Here is a 25,629-nt window from a genome sequence, read left to right on the forward strand (position 1 = left end):
TTACTAACAATACACTTTGTACATAACTAATTGCATATCCAATCTATATATATATATATATATATATATATATATATATATATATATATATATATATATATATATGTATATATATATATATATATATATATATATATATATATATATATATATATATATATATATATATATATATATATATATATATATATATATATATATATATATATATATATATATATATATATATATATATATATATATATATATTTATATATATATATATATATATATTTATATATGATGCGCCTAATAGAAAAGCAATGGCTAATAAATAAACAGTTCAGCCAAAAGTTAAACTCTGCTATTAATTTAATCACTATTAAGGCCGTCTGAGGTGTAAATGACTGTCATCTCCTCTCCAGTCTAGGGTTGGGAATGTGAGTGACAACGATGAAAGAGAAAAAAATAAAGGACTGACTATTATCAACTATGCTCTCCTGTCACCAGTCACAGTTGTTGCAAAGTTTATAAAGAATGTTCTTAATTTGTGAACCCCCAGTGCTTGGAAACACCTATACACTCTCATACACTATGCCAAATTTCATGTTTTCTTTCAGCTTAGTCCTTTTATTCATTAAGGGTCGCCACAGTGGAATGAACCACCAACTTATCCAGCATATGTTTTATTCAGTGGATGCCCTTCCAGCTGCAACCCAGTAGTGGAAAGAGATCTCTTCTTTAACAGCACCACAGTGGAAAATGAAGCAGCATCCATGCTGACTGGCCTGCATTGGCATAGAATGGAAGGTTTAAACAAACAGAACCGTCTGGCCAGATATTGGAAAAGTTGCTAGTGTCTCTTTTAGTTCAGTGGTACAGGTATTTTCTTTCAGAGGCACAATCTCAACCAGTTCTTTCAAAATTTGCAACGCATGCCTAATGACAGCTATTGCACCCTTAGATTGATTGGGATGATATCGATTAACTCAACTCTTTCAGCATCTCACACTTTGGTCTTTTACACTGCATTTTGTACCTATTACCTAGGCTACTGCTACTAGGCTACCAAAACAATGCTGATCGTGATTGGTCGGCGAGAATCATTACTAAAACCATTATTATCAGCATCATTACTTGGTTAACCCAGAATGAAGACGATGATGCCATGGTAGTACAGGCATCCAAACCGTAATGATAATCCCACCAACTTTAAACGATACTGACCATCAGTGGAAATGCAAACCAAGCTGAGCAAAACAAAAGCAAGCTGAGCTGTGCCAAACTGCACCATACTGTGCAACAGAAAAACAGGTTTAGATCAGGACCCTGAATTTGCCATTTTATTATTTCAATGTTTTCAGTTTTAATGAACTGTTGTTTTTTCCCCCATTGAGTACATGTGTCATGAAGTTTACTGACTGATTGAATGATGGACAACAACAAAAAAAAAAACAAAGGAGCTTCACTTTGCATTTACTTGTAGATGTTTAAGTAGCCAACTCCTGCAGCAGAAAACATCTCCAAAACCATGAAACTTCTGTAGAGACAGGACAATCCACAGCAACTAGAGTCGTGTCTTTATTAAGAGGAGACAAGCAGTGAATCCGGATCTCACCATTTGCTGAAGAGAAAAGCTTTCAGGTCAATGTTTCTTTGACACGTAAGTTATTGTTGTCGCGTGCACTGTAATCCAAACGTGAGTCCAGCTGCGCTCTCATAGAGAGAAAATGAAAACAAAACCTTCACTGCAGCAAATTATAAAAGCAACACTGCACGCCTGTTTTGCCAACACAACGTGGCGTCTCTGCCGTCTACACTGTAACATTAATGAATATTAATGACGTTGCACAATAGAGTGCGCTGATTGGTTTGAACCAAGCCCTACTCATGCATTAATGCAGCACACTCTGAGACGTAATACACACTCCCAGGTACAGACGTCCAGTCTGCATGCTGGAATACACACTAAGATCTCATGGCCATGACAGAGCTTCAAAAATTCGTTTCAAACTCGAAAAAACTTAAAAACAACCAATTTTCACTTTTTAGTGGGATATGTGTCCTAATAGTGTTTTTAGCAGTTTGGGACACATATACAACTCTTAACAGCTCAAAAAATGTGTTTTGGTGTTTCGTGACCCTTTAACATATATACAGTCTGCACTCCAGAAGATGCACCAATGAATATAAAGCAAACCACTACAAAAACAAGGTGATCTGTGCAATTCAAATGGGATATATTGCCCTCCAAAGAGCACTTCAGAGTGAAAAAAAGATGGCTGCCATACTGAACTGTTGTTCTGAACTGAAGGGCCCTTTGAAATGAAGCATTTTGAAGAATAGACCTGATAGACACTTGGGGCAGGGGAGATGTTTGGTGTCACACACTGCATTCAATCACCCGCTTTAGCTGGATTTATACTTTCGCTTGGCACCACATTGCACACCTCTGCTGACTGCGCACACACCTCGCGAATTCATTCATTTATTTTCTTGTCGGCTTAGTCCCTTCACTAATCCAGGGTCGCCACAGGGGAATGAACTGCCAACTTATCCAGCAAGTTTTTACGCAGCGGATGCGCTTCCAGCCGCAACCCATCTCTGGGAAACATCCACACAGACATTTACACACACACTCATACACTACAGACAATTTAGCCTACCCAATTCAACTGTACTGCATGTCTTTAGACTGTGGGAGAAACCGGAGCACCCTGAGGAAAGCCACGCGAACGCAGGGAGAACATGCAAACTCCACACAGAAACTACCTACTGCGCCACTGCTTCGAGTTGAAGGTTTTTAAACTTGCTGCGTTCGCCTGTGATATTCTTTAAAACGACAGGGGGCAGTCAAAAGAAACTGACCGTAAAGTCAGACAGATAAACAGAGAAGTAGAACCTTTCTGGAACTACGTCATCATGAATATCATTCAATACTCTTAAACTAGTTATTTTTATAAATTATTTTAATGATTATAAAGATTTTTTTAACCATTTAAGATTTTTTTAAAATCCAACTTTAATGCATTACTTGCTTTTGTTCATATCTCAGACAGTTGTACCTATTAAACTTTATTAAAATATTAATGACAAGAGAACATGGGTTGCTTTACAAATATATTTTTTATAATGGCAAAAATAAATACAAAAAAGTTCACCTACTAAAAAATACAGATTTTTTTTTTTTTTTTTTTTTAGATTTAGCCCGCTCCACATTTCACACATTACTGTCTGGCTAGTGTGTCCTCTACTGATATGATAAAAAACCTACGATAGGTTCAAATATTCCTTTCCAGTTATCAAAGAATTAATTTGTTTCTTAATTACAGTTTTGTAACTATTAAACTGTTTTAAATTAAAAACTGTAACATATACATGAGTGTAAAACCTGTGCCTGGTGAAAAAACATATTCTGTAATTGTTTACCTGAGTCTCCACTTTTGCCATGACTTCTTTTGGCTTTAACAAACTCATCTCTCAGGTTTTCCTCAGTGCCATCCCATTTACCAAAAACGTTCCTTCTTTCCCATGGCTGTTGCAATTTCTAGCCAAGAATTATTGGTCATCTGGTTGTCTCTATGATCACTGATCATAAAGCTGTCTGTACAGTTGTATTGTTTCAGACTACATCTATTCAAAAAGTGATTCATACTCAACTCAAATCAAACGCGGCGCCGTGTTCGCTCAAGTCTCAAATAAAATTGTGCACTCCCCCGGCCAAAATCATGTCGTGCGCACCCAAAGCGAACCTTCGCAAACTCCGCAATGATGTCACATTCGTCCCACACACTCTAGCGAACTAGCGGATGCATCGGAGAACTCCAGATCCAGATAAGTTTTTAAATTACTGTGACAGTTGGGTTTAGGGTAGGGGTAGACATTTATAAAATACAATTAAAATTTAAAAAATAATAAATAATTCTCGTTAACTTCCGATTGCAGCCATATGTAAACTATAGCTTATTATGTGGATGGATGATAACAGCCTTCTGAGCCTACCAGTAGGCGCATTCAAAAAACTTTGCCCATTTGAATATTGAACAATTAATAATAATAAATAAATAATAATAATTAATAAAAAATAATAAGACCCGGATTAATTAAGGTGGGCGACGCAGTGGCACAGTGGGTAGCATATTATAGCTCACAGCAAGAAGGTCGCTGGTTCGATCCTCGGCTCAGTTGGCGTTTCTGTGTTGAGTTTGCATGTTCTCCCTGCGTCCATGTGGGTTTCCTCTGGGTGCTCCGGTTTCCCCCACAGTCCAAAGACATGCGGTACAGGTGAATTGGGTAGGCTAAATTGTCTGTGTGTATGTGTGTGTTTATGTTTCCCAGAGATGGTTTGCGGCTGGAAGGGCATCCGCTGCATAAAAACTTGCTGGATAAGTTAGCGGTTCATTCCACTGTGGCGACCCCGGATTAATAAAGGGACTAAGCTGACAAGAAAATGAATGAATGAATGAATGAAAAATATTAATAATAATGTATGATTTTTCTAGCTTCTCTTGTATAAAGTACATTTGAAAATTCATGGACAACAACAACAGCCTAATTAGTAAAATGTGGTTAGTTTTTCTTTGAATAATAAGGTCCAAGATTTACAATAAATTAAGTTCCTGGTAAAATGTTTTCTCTTAACAACAATAAAGTATGTTCTTAGTGAAAGATGACTTCATTTACGTCAGATTCCATGAGTTATTTACACAATTTTTAATGGTTTAGCAGTTGTAGTATACAACAGCAGTCAAAGTAGGACAAATGATCTCATGTATGGGACAAATTCTGGACCTTTGTCAGTAGGGGTTGGGTCTTTAGAACCACCTGAACCCACCATAGTTAAAGCAATGTGTTTGCTATGCTTGTCTTACTAGATCACTGTCTATTGAGATAATGCAGTTTTCCTTTTCCTTAATGTGTTCAGAATAATGAGAATACTTCCATTATAGTGAAATGTTAGGCCCTGGATCTTGGTTTCTGTCTGTTCCCGCATTCTCTCATTGAATGCAGGACTGATTGTGACTAAGTTCATTTTAATTCAACTTTAACTTTAACTAATGTTACATTTTCAGAAAAGTAATTCAAGTATTATTATTTTAATTTTTAAGTAATGCATTACTTCTTACCTTGAAAAGTAATATTACTTAACTTGCGTTACTTATAATGCATTACCTCAACACTGTTGACTAGTATTATATTTTACAAAGATTAAATTACACGTTACAATAAAGTATTAGTTATATATTTTAAAGAAGCAGGGTTGATGGTCAGAATATAAAGATCAGTTTTCGTTTTTTTTTTTAATAATTAAAAACTAAATCCCCTGACGCTCCACAGTCCATCCTAGTAGGTGGCGGTATAGCCTACATCTATAACTGGGTTACCAGTAGCCATAAAACAGACTAGAAGAAGAGACAGAGGAAGAAGAAGAAGAAGAAGAAGAAGAAGAAGAAGAAGATTAAGAAGCATCTCTGTCGATAACGCTAAACTAGACTTCTCTCAAATATTAATGTTAAAATGTAGTGCGACGGATAACAGCTTTGACCTGCACGCGCTGATACGTGTCATGTGCGTTTTGATTGTTGTAGAAAGAAGTGCCCAAGTCTTACACGTTGGACGGTTTTTATTGCATTATTATAGCTGTTATCATATATAATGATTTTATTGACTGTGTTTTATATAGTCGCTAGATACACCCCCAAATACGAAGGGCATTGAGTGGATATCTACTGCTACTTTGTAAATACACTGTAACACTTGAGCCTCAAATATTAGTTGGATAACATGACTGACCGCTTCAACAATCAATAAGTTACATTTTCTATACATTGTTGAAATTACTTACATCAAGGCATGATTTGTAACGTTACATTTCCGTCAGCGGCGTCGATTATTTTGATTATTGAGAAATTGGCGTCGACACGCTGCTAGCTCAGACGGCGAGCAATTTATTCGGTTGCAAAACATGTAGGGAGAAGATGAGTTTAAGAGTGATTCTTGACGCAGTGTCATTGGGTAGACTACATGCAAAAATCCAGTAGAGTACTAAATGGATAAATAATGTACAACAAGTACAACTGGGAAGTCAGTTTTAAGTTTAGTCAGCGGATTCTTCTGTCTAGCATACTACATAAAAGCACAGGTACGTGTGAATGATTATTTATCTATTACTAACTCCAATACTAATGACATATTTTGGATAGATATCATGTCCTGTTACACAGCAGGGAAATTATTGAGGTAAAGTTGGTTTTAGTGACAACGTGTGACATGTTCCCTGTATTGTTTACCATGGTACTTTCAATATTCGGCCTGAAATCACACGTATGAATGACTTCAAAACAACATTAGCTCCATTTGATTGACTGTGAGCAATGTTGTACTTTGATAGTCACTGGCTGCGAGTTATTCACTATTTAGTATTAACAAAGAATATATTTCTAAAGTTATATTATTAAGGATAAATTCTGAACGTGTGAATATTAAAACAACTTTACCATGACCCTTTAACTACCCCACCAAAAAAAAAAAAAAAAAATGTTTGGATTGCATTTCTTAACTCCTAATGTCACTAGTTTATATACACAATGCACTTTTTTCAACACATCCCATAATTTTTAAAATATCAACTTCTACCAAATGGTTGATTTGTCTATTTATGGTAAAAGTACCAGAATAAATGCATATACTAAGAAAAATCTGAAAATATGAAGTGTAAGAGCAACTTAAGTAAAAAAATATTCAAAATAAAAAACATGTTTGAATACTAAATCACATTTTTTTAAGTATGTCATAAAATATTTCAGATTCTCATTTAACATGTTTTTTTTTCTTTTCTTTTTTTTTTACGGTAAAATCAAAATCAAGTGTAGTAGTGCAACAGGATGTTTGTTATTTTTTTATAGATTTTTTTTTCTTTTGTAAACCAACAATGCTGTGTGTGTAAGCCTTTATTTAAAACACGGCACATGTTTTGCATATAGCTGATCATTTAACCTTCTCCGTTTGTGCTGCTTTTAGAATAACACTTCCGAAACGTGAGCAGGTTGTGTGGTTTCTGTGGGTTGCATTTAAAATGTTCCCTATACCCTTAAATAGTGCACTATTTAAGGGAGCAGCCATTTCTAGTGGTGTCTGAAACGGCATGTCATGATTTTGCAAAGTATGATGTGTTCCTGAATTAACATCTGTGTTGATCCTGGAACATCATTTTTTGAAAATGTAATCCATACCTATTCCTAGGGATGGGTATTGTTTACCGTGATGGGTACAACTTATTGGTTCGATATTTTAACGGTTCTCTTATCTGTAATTTTTGTAGTAAAAAAAAAATTGAACCGAAGTAACAAAATTCTGTAAAATAAAGCAAAACCAATAATTGTAAAAGAAATCAATACATTTTTTCCTGTTAAAGAACGTACAATGGTTTGAAGGAATTTGACCGTTTTTAACCTTTTTTCTTTTGGTAAAAAATTAACATGTTTGCTTTTTCTTGCAGAAGTCGGTGTCTTGGTTTATTGTGCTCCCTGCAGTTAAAAATATCCTCTGAGTTGCAAAATGCAGTTAAATAATCAGATAATCTTTATGATTTTTCATTAACGCATTCACATAAATGAGTCACCGGTGTTTTGGGAGTTAACAACAATAAAATAAGCATTTTATTTTAAATGTTTTAATATTAATAGTTTATTATTAGACTATATTTGTAAATACATTTTCATTGTAACAATGTGTGTGTTTATTAAACTAATAATATTATACTAATTTGGAGAGATCTTATGTGATTGGCAGTGTTATGGGGTTTTGTGCTCTAAGCACCATTGACTGCTAGAGCTCAGACATGTGCGGAGCATGTATGTGTTTGTTTGTTTGTTCGTATGTGGTCACGTGATGTGCGTTTTCTGCAGTATAGTATGGACGGAAAGATCTTTTCAGAAATGCTAAATGAAACGCCAGTGTGGACTTGGATCATTTTCGTTTTAAAATTACATTTTAAAACTAAGACATATTAGTGTAATCAAAAAAGTGTGTGTTTTTTTTTAACGAGCGGGTTGCTGCTGTGACGGGGGCGGGGTGGAGGATCGCTATGACGGCTCAGCATTGTGATCTATCGGTCATCTACGATGGCATTGTCTATCATATCAACCCAACCTTACCCCAAAACCCAAACGTCACAGTGATGTAAAAACAGTCGTTGTATCAAATATTATTTGTTATTTATTAAATTACCCATTAAATTGTATTCTTTAATGTCTACCCCAACCCTAAACCCAACCTTCACAGTTCTGTAAGAATATTATCGATTGTTGTACATTGTCACAAAAATGATGCTATATTAATGTGTGTATCCGCAGCTGTATCCCATCTAGACTTTACCGTATACTTGACATGTCACCATAGAAACTTTAAAATGCAATGGATTCAAAATAACGGTCACAATAAAAAAACTCGTGCAGAAGGGTCAGCTGGAGTATTTAAAAATCACGCGTGAAAAAGTTAAAAAAATGTATTATGTTTTTTAAATAATAAAAACACCATCACATTTATTCTCTCTATTAGATGGTGTTCATAATTCACACTATTTTTAGTGCCTGCAATAACAGTAATTAGCATATTTCTTACTGCAATTGCTGACAGTTGTCTAGCTACCTTAAAATACCTTTCTAAAATTGTACATCATCTTTCAATGTGTTTTTTAAAAATAAAATAGCATAGTTCAATTATATTAAACAATAAGTCAACTATGGAATGATATGTTTAAAGGAAGTCTATCATCACTACTTTAGTCAACTGCAACACACTTCTCATTCATCAGTTTATTGTATGGTTGTAAGTGGTTAAGATATTTAAAGTGCTTCCTCTGTTTCATGCAAATTGTTTTAGTTGAGCTCATCGGTTAATCAGAACTTTGGTGCCATTCTGTTAGATTACCGTTTGATGCACAGCCATATGCTTTCTTTTTCATAGTTTGACATCTGCACTATTTTAGTTGATCAGTTTGTTCTTATTTTCTGCTTTTGGTTTCAGTTCCTCCACACACAAGTGAAGTGAAGATCTCTTATTTTGAGCATAAGTAGTAAACCGAGGACTTGGTGTTGAGGAACCATGAGGAGAGTCATGAAACAATCCAGCTGTTATTTCAGGTAAATTGTAGACCCAAGGTTAATGTCTTTTTTTCTTAATGCTAATGTTTTAATTGAAGTAACTTATCCTTTTTTCCCTAGCAAACGGACGATGATTCTTCTTCTGAGCTTGGCTTTGATGTCACTGGCGTTTTTAAAGCTGCCTTCCTTTCATACGGAACTAAAACCTGTGGAAGTGCCTGTAGACAACAAATTCAGAAAGGTAAGTCGTCTTTTCATGACATTTTTACAGGAGTTCTCACATCAATGGGGTATATTCACAGCTATGCACACTGCCAAATGACAAAAGCGCAGTATTATAAGTTGAGAGCGCATTCATATAATACGAAAGAGCGAATATTTTTGCTCACGCGCTGGTTTCCTCTGTTCGTGGACAAAACTGCTCGCGAGCTCTCAAAACACTGGCTGCTCGCGTACAAATTATCTGCTCTCGCTCCATCGGATGATGCGGACTCACAATTTTTGTGTCTTGTGTTTCCTCTTCCTTTCGTGCTTTTGCTCTCCAGAGATCCTTCTGTTAAATTGGTTATTTCAAGAATGTTGATGTGGTTTGTATATATTGCTAGACTATTTATTAACAATACACAAAATCTAAAAGGTTAAGATAAATTCTATAATAAATTCTAGTGGTTTTGAGTGTTGGGTATACTGCCTGTTTTAGGCTAGTTTTATTTACAACTTGTTAATAAAGGCTTCACCATACTGTAGTATTAACAATAGTGAACCGATAAAATGAAATACAGTGTAGTTACAGTAAAGTGTGGTGAATTGTAGAATAATAAACCCTATATTGTAAAAAAAAAAAAAAAATACAGTTTGTTTATATTACACTTGTTGTGTTACCATTGCAACTATAGTATTACCACAACAGAGTAATTGAAGTACTTCACCATAGTACTGTTCATAACACTGTACATGGCAATATACTTGTTTAGTGGCCCTGTGGAACAGCTTTTCCTCAAAATTTAGAGGATGACAATCTTATCAATGTGGAAGAGAGCAGAGACTAGTTCCCTTTATTTTAGTTGCCTTGATAAAATGGGATTGATAGTGAGATTTATTTGAAGAGTGAATAGTGCAGTAGGCTATAATACCTAATCAAAGTTTCCCCTATTTTCTATCACAATTACATTTCTGCTTGCATTAGTTTTATTTAAATGTTTTTTTATTAGTATGGTGCACCTTTTGGATGTTTAATAAATGTTTTTAAATTAAAACTGTTCTCTGGATCTTTAAGGGATTGAAACTGGAAATATCTCATCATATAACCTACAGCCAAAAATGTATGGTTTATTAGTTTAAAATGTAATATGTAAGTCTATTTTAGTATTTTGGTTATTGATAATAAAGTGTACTAATATAAATCTTATCAAAAAGCACGAAAGGAATAAGGAACACAAGACACATTGAGTCTGCATATAATCTCACTGAGCGAGCAGTGAACTGAGAGCGCGCAAGAAAATTGAGCAACGGATTATATTTGAGAGCTCGCACACAGTTTTGTCCACGAAGAGAGAAAATCTGTGCACGAGCAAAGAGATTCGCTCGGTCGTATTACATGAATGCACTCTTGACTTGAAGTACTGCACTTAGGACATTTGTCGGTAAAATTACGCCATAGCGGAGCTCACAGAATTTTTTTAAACTCAGGTGAACAGTTCACATGGCCCAGCATTTGATTTGAGTTGAATATGAAATGCTTTGAAGAGATTTTGTCTGAAACCGTACGACTGTACAGACATCTTTTTGATCAGTCCATGCGTGTTCATAGGGAGAACCAGATGGCCAATAATTCTTGGCAAGAAATTGAAACAGCAGTGGGAAAGGAGGAAAGTTTTTATAAAAGTTTGGGGAAAACCTGAGGGATAAGTTTGTTAAAACAAAAAAAAAGAAGCCCCAAAACATCTTCAATGATATTAATGATATGACCTAGTTCTGGTAACTTCCTACTTCTCTGTTTATCCGTATGATTTTACAGTCCCTTGACCGCCCTCTGTCATTTTAAAAAAATATCTCAATGGCAAATGCGTCAAGTTTAAAAGCCTCCTTCGTTTCGCCTGGTGCGCTATGTGGCACCTGGCGAAAGTATAAAATTAGCATTAGGATGTTTGTTTGTTTGCTTTTTCTGTAGTTCAATGGAGCATCTATCCTGTCTTTAGTGCTGTTCAATTTGAATACATTTATTTTACCACTAATTTCGTGATTTTTGCATTTCTCTTTGTGTATGCGTGTTTTTGATATTGTGATAGGTCTTACATTTAATACTTAATGGTCTTAAAAAGGTCTTAAAGTCTTAAATTTGACATTATGCTATCTGCAGAAACCCTGTCAAATCGGCGTAATCAGAGAATTGAACTGAAAACGGACAGGAAGTGCATTTTGAATTTTAATTTTAGATTAGAAGGCACAGATGAATTGTTTACCACAAAACTAGCAATGCAAGCTAACAAAATTATATGGTTAGTTTTGATTTAATGTGTACTTTAAGTGTTACAATTTGGGATTCATTTTATAATGTACACTGCATAAAACTGTGAATCGAAAACTGAACCAATAACACTTACTGCAGCAACACTGCTGGTGGTTGCTCAGAAAATTTGCCATTGTCACTTCCTGTTGTCACATTTATGTGATGTTTTTACAGTGGTGAAAGAGACACCGCAGAGATGTCTGTATGTGCATTCACACGTCTTAGATGCTTATTAAAATCATTTGCACATAAGCGCAGAAAAATTATGATACATTGTGCAGTACCCCATAAAATAAGATTTGTTAGTTTAGATTTGAATGGGCCTTTTCATAATCAAAATATTTGACTTTTATTTAAAATTAAATTAGTTTAAATTGTCATTTAAATGTATGTGTTTAAACAGTAGGGTTTTTTTCTTTTTAAAATCATTTTAGATTTTTAAACAAATGTTTTTATTTGTTTTGATGGAATATCAGGGTTATACCACCAAGCATTAGTTTCTAAACTTTGGTTTTTGTGTGGTTCAAAAATAAATATAAAGTAGTGCTGCACAATTTTGGCTAAAATAAGAATCACAATTTTTTTGCTTAAAATAAGGATCACGATTTTCTTACGATTTGATAAATGTAAAATAAAGATTAATATGAGTAAGCTATTATTATTGTTATTTCTCAAACATATGGTAAAACAACAATAATACTATTATTATGTGTATGTATACTGTTGGTTAAAATGCTAAATTTTAAAATATACTTTGAATGGTGGGCTTGAACAGACTTTAAATTCAGTCTTGGACTGGTCATTAATGCACAGTAAAGGGATGATTCCTAATTCTGATGTTGAATTGTTGTGTTTGAGATATAGGCTTGCCATCTGTCATTGACAACATTATTAGACCCTTTTATTCACTGGTAAAATCAAACATTTTTCATTATCAGATTCCCTCTTGCATTATATTTAACATTGTATAGGCTAGAGTAGTTATACTGACACTGTTAAACATTTATTTTCATGCACAACACTTTGTGTTCACTATGAAAGAAAAACATTATAAATGCTTATCGCAATCATAACTCTAAAATGTGATATGATTGTTTAAATGATGTGCTCGCTTTCGGTTACATTTTCACTGCTAATGGCCCGTTTCCACTGAATGGTACGGCACGGGTCATCTTGATCAGGCTTGCGCTTCCACTGCTAAAAGGGCACCAATAATACCCTTTTGGTGGGCATGGTGTACGAAAGAGTTTTAGTCAACATCATTTTCGCTTGAGAAAATATCTACAGTAAAGTTGTACGGTCAGGGTTCAACGCTAAGGATTTTTTCTACTGGCCCGATTGGGCCAGTGGTTCTGCTTTTTACTTGCCCTGCCAAAATTTTCACTGGCCCCACCAAAAAAAAAAAAAAGAAGTTATTAGCCCCTTTAACACATACAGACCTTTCCGGAAAATTGGGAAAGGTTGTATGTGTGAACAGGCCCTTTTTGAAAATACCGGTAAATTCGTTCTGGCTATTTTCCAGAAAGAGAAGTTGTAACATTATCGGCAATTTGCCGGAATGCTGCGCTGTGTGAATGCAGAAGGAAGATTGCCGTAATAAGCGCGTGCACGTCTAGAACGTGCTGATGTGAGACGTCTGCTTAAGCCAATCACAACAGTCAGACGCATTCACGTCCGCGCGGTTTGTGAGAATAAAAGCCTGTTAATATTTTGAAAGACACATTTAGCTGCTAGAAGTTAGTCAGATCACGTTTATATGTTCTTCTTTATGCCAACTGTGTAAAATAATCATCGATGAGATGCTTATGATAAGCCGTTGTTTGTTTACCTTCAAGCTTTGCGTGTGCCTGTAAAACAGCCCGTGAGCGCCTGCACACGCACATATTATGAACATCTCGACATGCGAAAGTGATCCTGCGAAAGTTGTTCACAATATTGATCATCCAGAGTTTGTAATTTAGTCAAATGTTTACAAATACAAGCGCAGCCGTTTAAAGCTCATTTGTGGTGATTGATTTTTACCGGTATTTTGGAATGGATGTGTGAATGCTCTTTTTCAGAAAATTTCCGTAACGTCCTCGCCTGTGTGAACAGCGCTTTTGTGAATATACCGGTAAAGTCGTTCCGGAAATTTTCCAGATATTTACCGGTATCACTGTGTGAAAGGGGCTAATAGCTATTTGACTGTGTGTGTGTGTGTGTGTGTGTGTGTGTGTGTGTGTGTGTGTGTGTGTGTGTGTGCGTGTGCGTGTGCGTGTGCGTGTGGTTATGGTAATTAGGCAAGTTATTGTATAACGATGGTTTTTTCAGTAGACAGTCTGAAAAACAATTAGCTTAAGGGGCTAATAAATTTGACCCTAAAATGGTTCATAAAAAATTAAAAACTGCTTTTATTCTAACCAAAATAAAACAAATAAGACTTTGTTCAGAGGAAAAAAATATTATCAGACATACTATCAACATTTCCTTGCTCTGTTAAACATCATTTAGGAAATATTTTAAAAAGAAAAAAAACAACAAAGGGGGCTAATAACTCTGACTATATATATATATATATATATATATATATATATATATATATACAGTTGCAGTAATTTTTAAATGTTTTTAAGGAAAATTATTCAGTTCATCAAGGCTACATTTATTAAATGTAAAAAATTTTAAATTGTTACATATTTATCAAGTTTAAATAACTGCTTTGTTATTGTATGTAGTTTCAAATCAAATTGTTACTCCAGAAATTATTGCTTTTATTACTATTACCATTAATAAATATAATAATAGTTAATATTAGTGATTTCTGAAGGATCATGTGACTTGAGTAATGAAGCTGAAATTCCATCTTTAAAATAACTGGAATAAATGAATAAATTAAATGATAAAGTACTTTTGAACAGTTATTTAGTGCAACATTTCACAATTTGTATTTATGATGAAATAATTGCAGCCTTGGTGAGCAGAAGAAGCTTATTTTAACATATTTAGCAATCATACTGACCCCAAACTTTTGACAAGTTGTGTATAGAAGCGAAAATGTGCACTTTAATTTTAACAACCCACAGACATAGTCACCAAATACAAATCAGAGAGGTCAGACTTTCTTATACAGAGCCTCATTTCAATTGTCAGGTTTTGTAAAATCTATTTATTGAATTAATCAATCTATTAAAGAAACGTTGGCTAGAATTCTGCATTTTAGGCTTAAATTATAGAGACATGCTGATCAATGTTGATCTTTCGAGCTGTCAGTGCAGAAACGAACAAAACAACTGGCCTAACACAACATGTTATACGATTAAAATATGGAAAAAATGATCAGATAGTAATGTCGGTCATTTTTCCTAACGGATAAACCGAGATCAGGCTGGATAAACGGCTCTCGGTAATATTTCAGCATGCTTTCACTTTCGCATTTACCGGTAAGAATGACATCTCGCCCTGCTCATCATTCTCTCTTCATATAGCCGTATATATGGCTATTACACAATCATAATACACTGTGATATAGCCTGGGTCGTTAGTTCGTTGCATTGTTTTGTTTTCTCACTACAATCGATCCGCTCAGTAGGGCAGAGACCGTCTCATTCAGGCGATCTCGGACTGATTGATTTGGCGCGGATGCGAGCGCAACTGCTGGATATATGCCAAACAAACCGCGCTAACGGGGAAAACGAGACAGGTTCTGAAACAAACGTCTATGTGTGAAAGCACTGTAAGATTGTATTTGCACACAATTGACAGACAGTCGCAGCATGCAGCTCTGGCTCGATGTGGCAGGCAACAAGACAGCACTGGCCCGATCGGGCCAGAAACATTCTATACACTGGCCCGAGCGTCTCGTACGCTGGCCCTGGGCCATCGGGCAGTCCTTATTGTCGAGCCCTGACAGTGTCGCTCACATATCATATGAGAAGCACTTCACACAAAACAGATGCTTTATACACATAAATAACTTTTCTATGAACATGAGTTGATTATAACTGCAAATCAATGACAGTGCGAAATAGTCTACTGTAACATCTGCAATTACAAAAAAAATAAATAAATGCAACATATATGAACACATTCAGCAGCACATGTAACCTTTGTTAGAGTAATTCCATCATTCTGTATAGTCATCATAATGGTCCAAAAGGTGATAATAGTAGTTAAACAAGGCAGTTTGTTCATGTTTGCTGAAAAAATATTGTGCTCCTTTTTTTACGACTTCTCCTTTTTTTTTTTCGCACTTCACTCTCGCGTTAGTCAGTTTCTGATAGGATAGGGTTTCAAAAGCACGTCAATATTTAAGCGCATGTTATTATCATCAGCTCAAGAGGTTTGTTAGTTCAAATATAGATGCGCGGCAATTCAGGCTGGCTCATGAAAAAACGAAGGGGCACAGGGTAAAGCTGCTCTTCTTTTTGGCTTTGTGGCTGTTCATCAAGACTACGACGAGGTTTGTTTGAGCCCGGGTCGACCATGGCTCAGTATTATATGTATATATAATTCCTCTGTAATCTCTCAGCTGTGTATTTTAAACATTTATTATGTGTTTTTTATTTTCATTCTGGCTTGTTGCGTAAGCGAATGACGTATCTCTGTACACCAATAGCGTTCAGCTGCGCCTCTAGCTCTGCCTTTTGGTACCCTTTCTCATGTTTGGTACCCTTTCGAAAGGGTGCCGAAAAAGTGGTACAGTACGTTTAGGTTTGGTACACCTTTTGATAGTGGAAACGACCATAAAAAGCGTACCAAACCAAACCGTACCATACCACTCAGTGGAAACGGAACATAATACAATAAACCATTTTAAAAGTTGTAACAGTCTTTCAGGTAGAATCTAAAAAAAAAGTAGTGCCTGTTGAAATTTTATTTATTTATTTTTAATCACTGCATGTTTCACTTGCAGCGTGTCCATTCTCATGTCCGAGAGATACTAGACAAAGAATGCAGACCTTCCTTTGCCCGGCAGAGAATGGTGACTGAACATCATGGCTCCACACCAACAATAGATCCTTTTTTGAACAAGAACATGAAGTTAGATGAACAAATATTCCAGTATCCTCCACCCTTTGGGTTCCTGGACATGAAGAACAAGCTTGAGGAAATCCTAAACCTCTTACCAGTTTCTTCTGAACAGAGGCTTGGGGAGCGAGATTGTCGACGCTGTGTAGTGGTTGGGAATGGAGGGATACTGAAAGGATTAGGACTCGGACATCTACTTAATCGTTTCGATATTATCATCAGGTAAGAATGTGCTCCTCCTAATCTGTGATTTATATATTGCTCTGAAATGGCAAAGAGGAAAATCATTTCTACCGTTAACAATAACTAAGTGAATTCTGAATATGAATGCAAACAGAGTTTAAAGTGCAAGCTTTTAAAATATGTTTAAAATATATGTAATTATTACCAGAACACAGGGCTTTGTGAGAAGTCATGCTCTTGTATTACATTACTTTTTACTTTTGCTAATTAGTTGACAACAAAACGAACAATGGCAAACTGCAGTATAGTACAACAATAGCTATGTTTCCATCCAAAAATGTGAATTTAATGTATGCACAAAACTGGAAAATTGCATAAAAAATGTGCAGATGAAGCAGCGTTTCCATCCAATTTGCTGTGGTAGGAGAAGCTCCGTAAATCTTCTCTTCTTTTAATAAATGACCTGCACCTCAGAAGACAATGCCGACACACAATAAACGCATGTTAGTGTTTGAAGGCGTGAGACGCGGAACACAGAGGCTCTTGACAATTCTGGAGGTAATTGGGGACAGGCACCAAAGCTGATGTGCACCTATTTTATCTGTTCCAGAACTTATTATTCTCCCGGCTTCTTCTTACTCTTCTTTATCTTCCGCTCTGGGAGTCTATGGCAGCCCTATGAACATTTTGCAGCATTTGCGCAAACTCTGCAACACTGCTAGAAGACAGTCTGATCTGCAACTACAACAAATTTAGAGTCTCTAACTTAAACTCTCCAGTGCCACCACTTGTCCGAAGTTTCTCTTATGTTTATCGTTATAACTTTTGAACCCAATGGGCTACAATCAAAATAATTTTTTCCTCTGATTGCTTGGCTCAAGCCAATTCAAACGCATCATATAATGTCATTTTCCATTATGAATTTTGTCCTAGGTTGTTTTTTTGGATTTTCACCAAAATTGAATCACATGACCCACAGACCGTGCTGACCAAAAGTTATGGAATTAAAGTGGATTAGATGAACCATTTTGATTAATTTGCAAACAAATTTAACATAGAGCTTGCAAAAATTTACTTGATATGTTATCTTTGGAACGCATTTACGTATTCACACTTACCTTAATGTGTGTTATCACAACCATGGTCTAATGATGAAGGAAGCGACGTGTGCTTCTAGATGCAATTTATGACTGATTTACAAATTACCTGGTTCTGTGATACATCAGCCTTCCTGGATCCAAAATAACTTCATCCCACACCACAGATGTTGGCTTTTTTGGCACCAAGTCAAATGTTTTTCAGTCTCATGTTCTTGCACTGTTTAGGCGCGCTGCTTTATGATTGGTTCAAATACCGTCCTAGGGGGAAATACGGGTTGTAAAGTGATTTTTAGAAATCATACATGTCCAAATCCCAATTTCGATATGATTTTAATCAATTGCACAGCCCTACCTATTACCATTCACTGTCATTATATGAATCACCATACATCATGGATTGAGTTAAAAAATCTTCTATAATGTTTCACTGAAGAAAAATCACCTACATCATACATGACCTGTGAGTGAGTAAACCAACAGGAGATTTTCATTTTTGTATGAACTAAACCTTTAACATGTTTTTGCATTACTTATTTTGTCCACAAGATGTCAACACTGAACCATTCTTTCACTTGAAAAAGAAGCGAAAAAAAACAAAATACTGAACTAGGCAAATAGGTTTGTGTTGGCAAATGCATGTTTAAGGGCATTACAAGATATCTACAAATCTCACAAAGGCATTAACCTTTAATATGTAATGAAAATGCTCATTGAAGAGCCTATGACTGGGTACATGCTTTAGTCTCTATTAGGGTCGGAGTTTCTCAAATGTTTTATTGCATATGTTTGAGAGCGCAGAGGAAACTTCTTGGCTATTTCTGTGCAGACTGAACAGTGGTCCTCTTCAAGACTTCAGTGCAGATGTTGGGAACCGCACCACTATCAGAATGAGCTACCCTGAAAGCTGCCCGAAGGTCTGGGAAGATACGGATCCAGACCTCAAATATGTGGCTGTGATATTCAAGTCTGTAGACTTCCACTGGCTTCGTGCAATGATCAGCAGGACACCAGTTGTGAGTGCTCATTAAAATTGATTGATTTATACCAAAAGAGATGATTCTGAGACTTGTTTAGTGCTGTGTGCATCAATATCAAATGCAACATCGTCTTTCAGTCGCTGTGGGACAGGCTGTTTTTCTGGCAGAACGTGCCAATGAGCGTTCCAGTCAAGACCTCCCAGTTTCATCTCCTGAATCCCCAGATTATCCGTGAGATGGCGTTGGATCTGCTTAATTATCCCGAGCCTAAAAAGCGGCTCTGGAGCTGGGACCAGGTCAGTTCCTTTTTGCTCTGTTTTATTGGCTAAAGCCCCGGTCAGATCTCACGATTTTTATTGTCTGTTACGAAAGTCACTGTCAGATTATGCAATTTATTTATTTATTTATTTATTTATTCTCCTTGATAAAATCTTGACTTGTCATGAGTAACACATGTGCCGGACTACACATTCCTTCACGATTAGTCATCCCGTGACATCTACATTGATAATAACTACAATATGTAAGGGCATTAGTTACCATGGATGGGATCAAGCTTATGATTCCTTTTTAATATTAAGATACTTTCTTTGAAATCTAAAGAAAATTTTTCTGCCATGGGTTTCTTATTAAACACTACGTCTGAACTTCCCGCAAATGAGCTGAGAAAATGAGAGCATATAAGCAGCAGCAAGGGAAAATCAGATGCTTAAGACATAAAATAATGTTGATAAAATAGTGACATAAAAAATTAGCAAATATATACCTGAGATTTGTGATACAATCACATTGAACCATTTGTTAAATCCTTATTTTTTAATAGTTAAAAATAATAGTCAAATTAATTGAGTAGTGGAGGGGCATAAACGTCAGTGTTGCTAACTATTTCCAATGAAAAGAAGCTAAATGTTGCCAGATGATGTCACACACTAATTTGTATATCAATGACATCATCACTTAGTATCTGACAAGTGTAAAGCCTGGTTTATACTGCTGCGTCAAGTGACCGGCGTAACCAACGGTGCATGCAACGCGCGGAGCTGTGCATTTATACTTCTGCGCGCTGTCTCTGTTGGCCTGCATTAACACTTCCAAAACGCTAGTTGGCAGTGAGGTGTTAATGTGTCTCTGTGTCGAGTTTCTTCGCTGGTGTTTTGTTTCTAGGTTCTTTCTGAATGCTCATTTTGAGGCAGGAACTGGCGAGCATGCAACAACTTTAACTATGAGGTAAACGCTAAACTTTCCATCCGGAGCTCCTTCAAGGGACTCCACACTTGTAAACAATCGCTCCAGCGGGCTCACGCGGCTCTCGGTCCCGCCCTCACTCGTCAGTGCTACCAAGCCAACCAATCACAGAGCTTGCGCTACATGTCGTTAAAAAAATAAATTTTTTGAGAGGTGCACATCAGCTACAGCCACGGCGTAGGGCTATGCGTCGACGCTTGACGCTGAAGTATAAATCAGCCTTAAGCCCATCATGTCTCTACACTCTGAGGCGCCGTGTATTATAATACATTATATTAAAACATTACATCCAGATGCACAGTAAATAGGTTCTTACTAACATATTACTTTGCGTGAGGATGTCATTGCATAATCACATCTCAAAATTACATCTTCATGTTGTTTACAAATAATTGTTTTCTCAAATTGACTGGCCATCTCAGCAAAAACATTATTTGAAATGTGTCCATTAAGATTTGTATGAAAAATATAGTTGACTATTTGCAAAAGTAAAACAAACACTTATTTTGAAAAATAACACTGATAATGAACAGTTACATTATTTTAAACAATCACAGCTTGTGTACTTACTCTTTTTTTTTTACTTGTGAGATTTACACATTTGTGAAAGTGACAACACATGTAAAAGTATACAAAAAGTGACAACACATTTGTGAAAGTATATTGATGCAAGTGCTCATTTTGGGATCACATCTTGGTTTTGTTCTGTTGATATGTAATTTCAAATATTTGTAGTTTGGAACAGATGGAAATATGATTGATATTAGCATGACTACTATGGCGACGGCTTAAATGGAGCAGTGCTTATATCTAGTGAAAAAAGAAAAAGACAGCTGGGAAACATCCTGCTTTGTATTTTTGTAGGAAACAGTTTAGATTTGTTTAGGGTAAGAGGTGTGTGAGTTATTGCCTATGACTGGAATATCGAAAACAAAACCAACTTATCTCCGCTCCTTTAGCGCCCCTCACAGAGCTTGATCAACGCTGGCATTTCACTTGGGTTTTAGGAATTCCACCGCCCTGTCCAAGCTTTAAGGATACCAGGTGTCAGATTTGCACAATCCATATGCACAACGCTTAGGCCTGCTTCCCTCGCTTAAAAGCTTGACAGAGCCCCTACATAGGCATAGCCCTACACCATGGCCGTCGGCGTCGCTGACGTGCACCTCTCAAAAAATGTAACTACACGTCGCAACGACGCGTAGCGCAAGCTCTGTGATTGGTTGGCTTGGAAGCGCTGACGAGTCTGGGAGGGACCGAGAGCCGCGCGAATGGTTCGAGCCCGATGGAGTGATTGTTTACAAGTGTGAAGTAGCTCCGGATGGAAAGTTTTGTTTTGTGTTTACCTCATAGTTAAAGTTGTTGCACGTCCGCCGGTTCCTGCCTCAAAATGAGCGACTTTGAGCCACTTGTACATTCAGGAAGTGTTCAGGAAAAGCAAAACACCAGCGAAGAAACTCAACACAGAGGAGCATTAACACCTCACTGCCAACTAGCGTTTCGGAAGTGTTAATGCAGACCAACAGAGACAGCGCGCAGAAGTATAAATGCACAGCTACGCGCGTTGCATGCGCCGTGGGTTACGCTGGTAACTTGACGCGGAAGTATAAACCAGGCTTTAGCCATGATTGGTGGGTGTCGGTTTTTGGGTGTGGCTTAGCAAAAGGTCAATTGAATCTTGTCACGACACCCATTTGTCGTTTGCGAATCCCTACGACACCCTACGTCAAGGAAATTGTGTCAAAATCGTGACCGGGGCTTAAGAGAGACATTTTAATTCATTTCTCACCTTTGTTTTTTCTTTCCAGAACATCCCTACATTAGGGCTTACAGCTCTCAATCTGGCAACATACATATGTGACGAGGTGAGCCTAGCAGGCTTTGGCTATAACCTCAGCCAGAAAGAGGCTCCTCTTCATTACTATGACAGCGTTCCCATGACAACCATTTTAAAGGAAGCCATGCACAATGTACAGAAAGAGACTGTTTTTCTCAAACGTTTGGTAGCCTCAGGCAGTATTACGGACCTCACAGGTGGGATACACTGCAGCTTCTGTTGAAACCAAATGGCCCCTGCATTACCAAACACCATTGTGGGCCAGATTTTCACAGGAGCCTGAAAGGAATGAAGTTTTATAGTGAAACACTGCTAATGCAGCACTACTGAGTATTTTACTAACCCTGAAACTGTGATAATGCTGTGGTCTTAATCAAATTAAATCAAGTTTTAATGTGAGTTTTAAAGGGGTAGTTCACCTAAAATGAATGTGTACTCAGTATTAACTCTGCCTCAAGTGGTTCCAAACCTTTATGAGTTTCTTATATCTACTGAACATAAATGAAGTACTAAATATTAAAGTATGTTGGTTATGGGTAGCCATTTACATCCATAGTAAATAACGAAACAAAGTAGAACAGACCGAGGGTGAGTAAAGGATGACCGAATATTCATTATTGGGTGAACTATCTAATTTAAGTCTTTAGTTTTAAAATGTTCTTTGCCAAATCAACAATTTTAATAAAAACCTACTGCTTTTTAATATCTCAACATGCCAAATATAGCAATTTGTCAATGACAATAATGCAATAAGTCACTGCAATATGTGTATCGTCTCAACAGATAGAGCAGTTATTGTTAAACACACTGAAGAGCTAAATAATTATGCTGTGTCCTTCATGTGAGGTGCAACAAGCTTCCCCACGCTACATTTGGCATGTATGAAATAGCTGAGAACTTTGATGTATAATTTGTGTTGTGCATCCAGACTGATAACACTCGGATTTATTCAAGATGTTCCTAAAGAAATGTCTGTGATGGGCTTAAACTGTCAGAACTAAACTGACAATGCTTCTTGAGGAGTTGTGAAAATCTTACAAAGGATAGTTTTCACAAAGCAGTTTTATAAAAAGCCACACATTAGCATTTTACTGATATTTAAGACAAGGCACAGTGTTACTTCTCGCAATAATCTTGCTCTTAATGGATTTAAAGTATTAGTGTCCTTTTATTCAGTTGTGTGCAAATAAATGCAATAAAAAAATAACGAAAAACTGTGTGTGTGTATTCACTTTAATTGTGGGCTACTGCCGGTATTACTGGTCATCAAGCATTCTACTGTAGGGGAACCAACAGCTTTAACCCAAAAATGAGCAGTCTGTCTGATGATGAAGAGCCACAGATTCGTTTAAAAGGAAAGTTTACTGAAGATAATTTGCTGTTTCGTCAGCAGAAGCCAGCTTCAATACTTGAAAAACGTTTGTGTGCTGCTCTGGTTACAATCTTAAAACATCAACGATTATACTCGCATAATGTTATCAACTGCGTCATACATATAGGTGTTTTTACTTGACTGGTTGAAACCCAGATAGACTAAGAATAATTTCCATTTGTGTGTGTGCGTTGCATTCTTAAAGATATCTCAAGAATATAAATGTCAGCCCTGACATGTGAAATGTTCCACAAACACACAGTACAATCTGTTTCTTACTCAAGACTTGAGTGTACTCTTAGCCAAACTGATTAAAAACGGGTACAATCTACATTCAAACTGGCAGCTTAAATACAAAGGAATTAACTTTGAAAGGTTTAACCCATAAAAATGGCAAATAACTCAGGAAACAGTTGTCCAGGTCCACTCAAGAGGTCTCCATGATCTCTAACCTGACTGGGTAGATCCCAAGAAAACAAATCATTTGGCATACAGAAAAGCAATCACACACATATTATTGCAGTTTTACTCTAAAGTGGAATGACACTAAGGTCATCATATAGTCTAGGCTTTTAAACATTCAACTTTATTAATAATTACAAAGACATAAGAAAGGATATGTGTTACTCCATCCTGGAGAGGACATCCATCAGAATATTCACAACCTTCACCACTTTGATCATGTTTAGGTTTTGTCTGCTGATGATGTATCAAACTGTTTCTGTGCTTTAATTAACCCTCCCAAGGGTTTTTGAATCTTGATGTTTGGTGACTTTTTCCTAAAATGTCCCCAACATTAGGAAAAAAATGAATTTCTGTTGTAATAATTTCATGAAGGCTTTAGATGGTAAGATTACAGCAGTTGAACTGTCAGCTATAAAACCATTTTTACACCACAACCACTGGCACACACTCGCTACAATCCGAACCTGCTGCTTTCACTTTTAGGAGTAGGCTATTTTAAGCTATTTTTTAACAAGTGACTCAAAATAGCTGTGGTTGCAGGCTTCAGCTCAGATTTTTAATTGTTGGTAATTTAGGAAACAATAAATTCCAATAGTGCTATAATTGTTGTCACTTTTACAAATGTGTTAATTTCACAAGTTAAAAAGAGTAAGTGCACAAGTTGTGACTGTTTAAAAGAACGTGACTCTTCATTATCAGTGTTATATTTAAAAATAAAAAACAATTCTTATCAAAAAGTGTTTGCATTTTAGTTATATATACATAAAAATCTAAATGGACATATTTCAAATAATGTTTTTGCTGAGATGGCCAGTCAATTTGAGATAACATTAATTATTTTGTATACTACATAAAGATGTAGTTTTGAGTTGAGATTAAGCAATGGCATCATCACGCAAAAAAAATATGTTAATTAGGACCTATTTATTGTGCATCTAGATGTAATGTTTTAAAATAATATAATACACGGCGCCTCAGAGAGTACAGACATGACTATGGAAGGCTTTCTGTATTTTCAATATCGGAATTTTTTATTACATTTTTTTATTGTGTTTTAACTATACAAACATTAACTATAACAAAGGATGACATCAAGTACAATAATAAACGAGTAAAATGAATAATAATAATAAATAATAATAAAATATCATAATAAAAAACAGAGTACAGAGGCAAATTATCAAATAAAATTATATTTACAAAGTCCTTATAAAATATCAGTTTTTTTTTGTATTTTGTAAAGTAGTAATTAAACAATTTAAGTCACAAAGAAAATTTTGCAACTAAGGTAATGGTGAAGAAAATTTACATTTGTGAATATAATATTTACCCAATAAAATAAATAAATTGCCTTTAAATTCGGTTATGTCTGTCATGAGAAAAGAAACAAATTATATCACACATGGAAAAATCAATGTTAAACTTACATTTTGAAAAATAAATCAGACCAAAACACTTTAACATGTGGGCAAAATCTGATTAATCGATTCGATGTTTGAGTTAAAGAAGACACAATTTGATTACCGAATTTAGATTTAGAATTTAGATAGCATTTTTGGGGTAGATATTGTGCAACGCTTTTAAATGTAATTCTTTATCTTTGTTGGGAACACAACATTCATATGATAAGAGCCCAGCTTTTTAAAATTAATTTTATCTATTAGAGAAATCCAAACAAGTTTTCTGACTGTGGAAGGCTTACGCTTGTCAGATACTACATAATGATGTCACTGATATGCAAATTAGTGCGTGACGTCATCTGACAACATTTAACTACATTTCGGGCAGGCTTTAGCTACTTTTCATTGGAAATAGTTAGCAACACTGTTTTCGTTGTCCATCAAGTACATT

At 36.0% G+C, this 25,629-nt stretch overlaps 1 protein-coding gene across 6 annotated transcripts; it reads left to right on the plus strand.

Moving 5' to 3' along the window:
• The first annotated feature begins 5,378 nt into the window (after positions 1 to 5,378).
• st3gal5 (ST3 beta-galactoside alpha-2,3-sialyltransferase 5) lies at positions 5,379 to 23,155 on the plus strand. Of its 6 annotated transcripts, none has more exons than XM_087280319.1 (8): positions 5,379 to 6,121; positions 9,007 to 9,122; positions 9,204 to 9,324; positions 16,484 to 16,552; positions 16,715 to 16,821; positions 18,709 to 18,895; positions 18,997 to 19,155; positions 21,913 to 23,155. In XM_087280319.1, the coding sequence occupies exons 2-8, from the start codon at positions 9,085 to 9,087 to the stop codon at positions 22,162 to 22,164; spliced, it is 933 nt and encodes a 310-aa protein (XP_087136445.1). In that variant the 5' UTR covers positions 5,379 to 6,121; positions 9,007 to 9,084; the 3' UTR covers positions 22,165 to 23,155. The 6 variants fall into 6 exon arrangements, 5 of the variants coding, with proteins under 5 accessions (XP_087136445.1, XP_087136446.1, XP_087136447.1 ...); XM_087280320.1 differs by having other exon boundaries at positions 5,379 to 5,547; XR_015506673.1 differs by having other exon boundaries at positions 16,484 to 16,821; positions 18,997 to 19,886; positions 21,633 to 23,155.
• Positions 23,156 to 25,629: the final 2,474 nt, after the last annotated feature.

The sequence above is a fragment of the Danio rerio genome, chromosome 14 (assembly GCF_052040795.2).
Source record: "Danio rerio strain M-AB ecotype USA chromosome 14, GRCz13ab, whole genome shotgun sequence".
Taxonomy (NCBI): Eukaryota; Metazoa; Chordata; class Actinopteri; order Cypriniformes; family Danionidae; genus Danio; species Danio rerio.

Excerpts from the sequence above, each read along its gene's own strand:
- st3gal5 (NM_199516.3), top strand. The coding sequence starts at position 9,085 with ATGAGGAGAGTCATGAAACAATCCAGCTGTTATTTCAG. Across the intron at positions 9,325-16,483 it reads TAGACAACAAATTCAGAAAG|CGTGTCCATTCTCATGTCCG; the intron begins GTAAGTCGTCTT and ends TTTCACTTGCAG. Across the intron at positions 19,156-21,912 it reads GGCTCTGGAGCTGGGACCAG|AACATCCCTACATTAGGGCT; the intron begins GTCAGTTCCTTT and ends TTTTCTTTCCAG.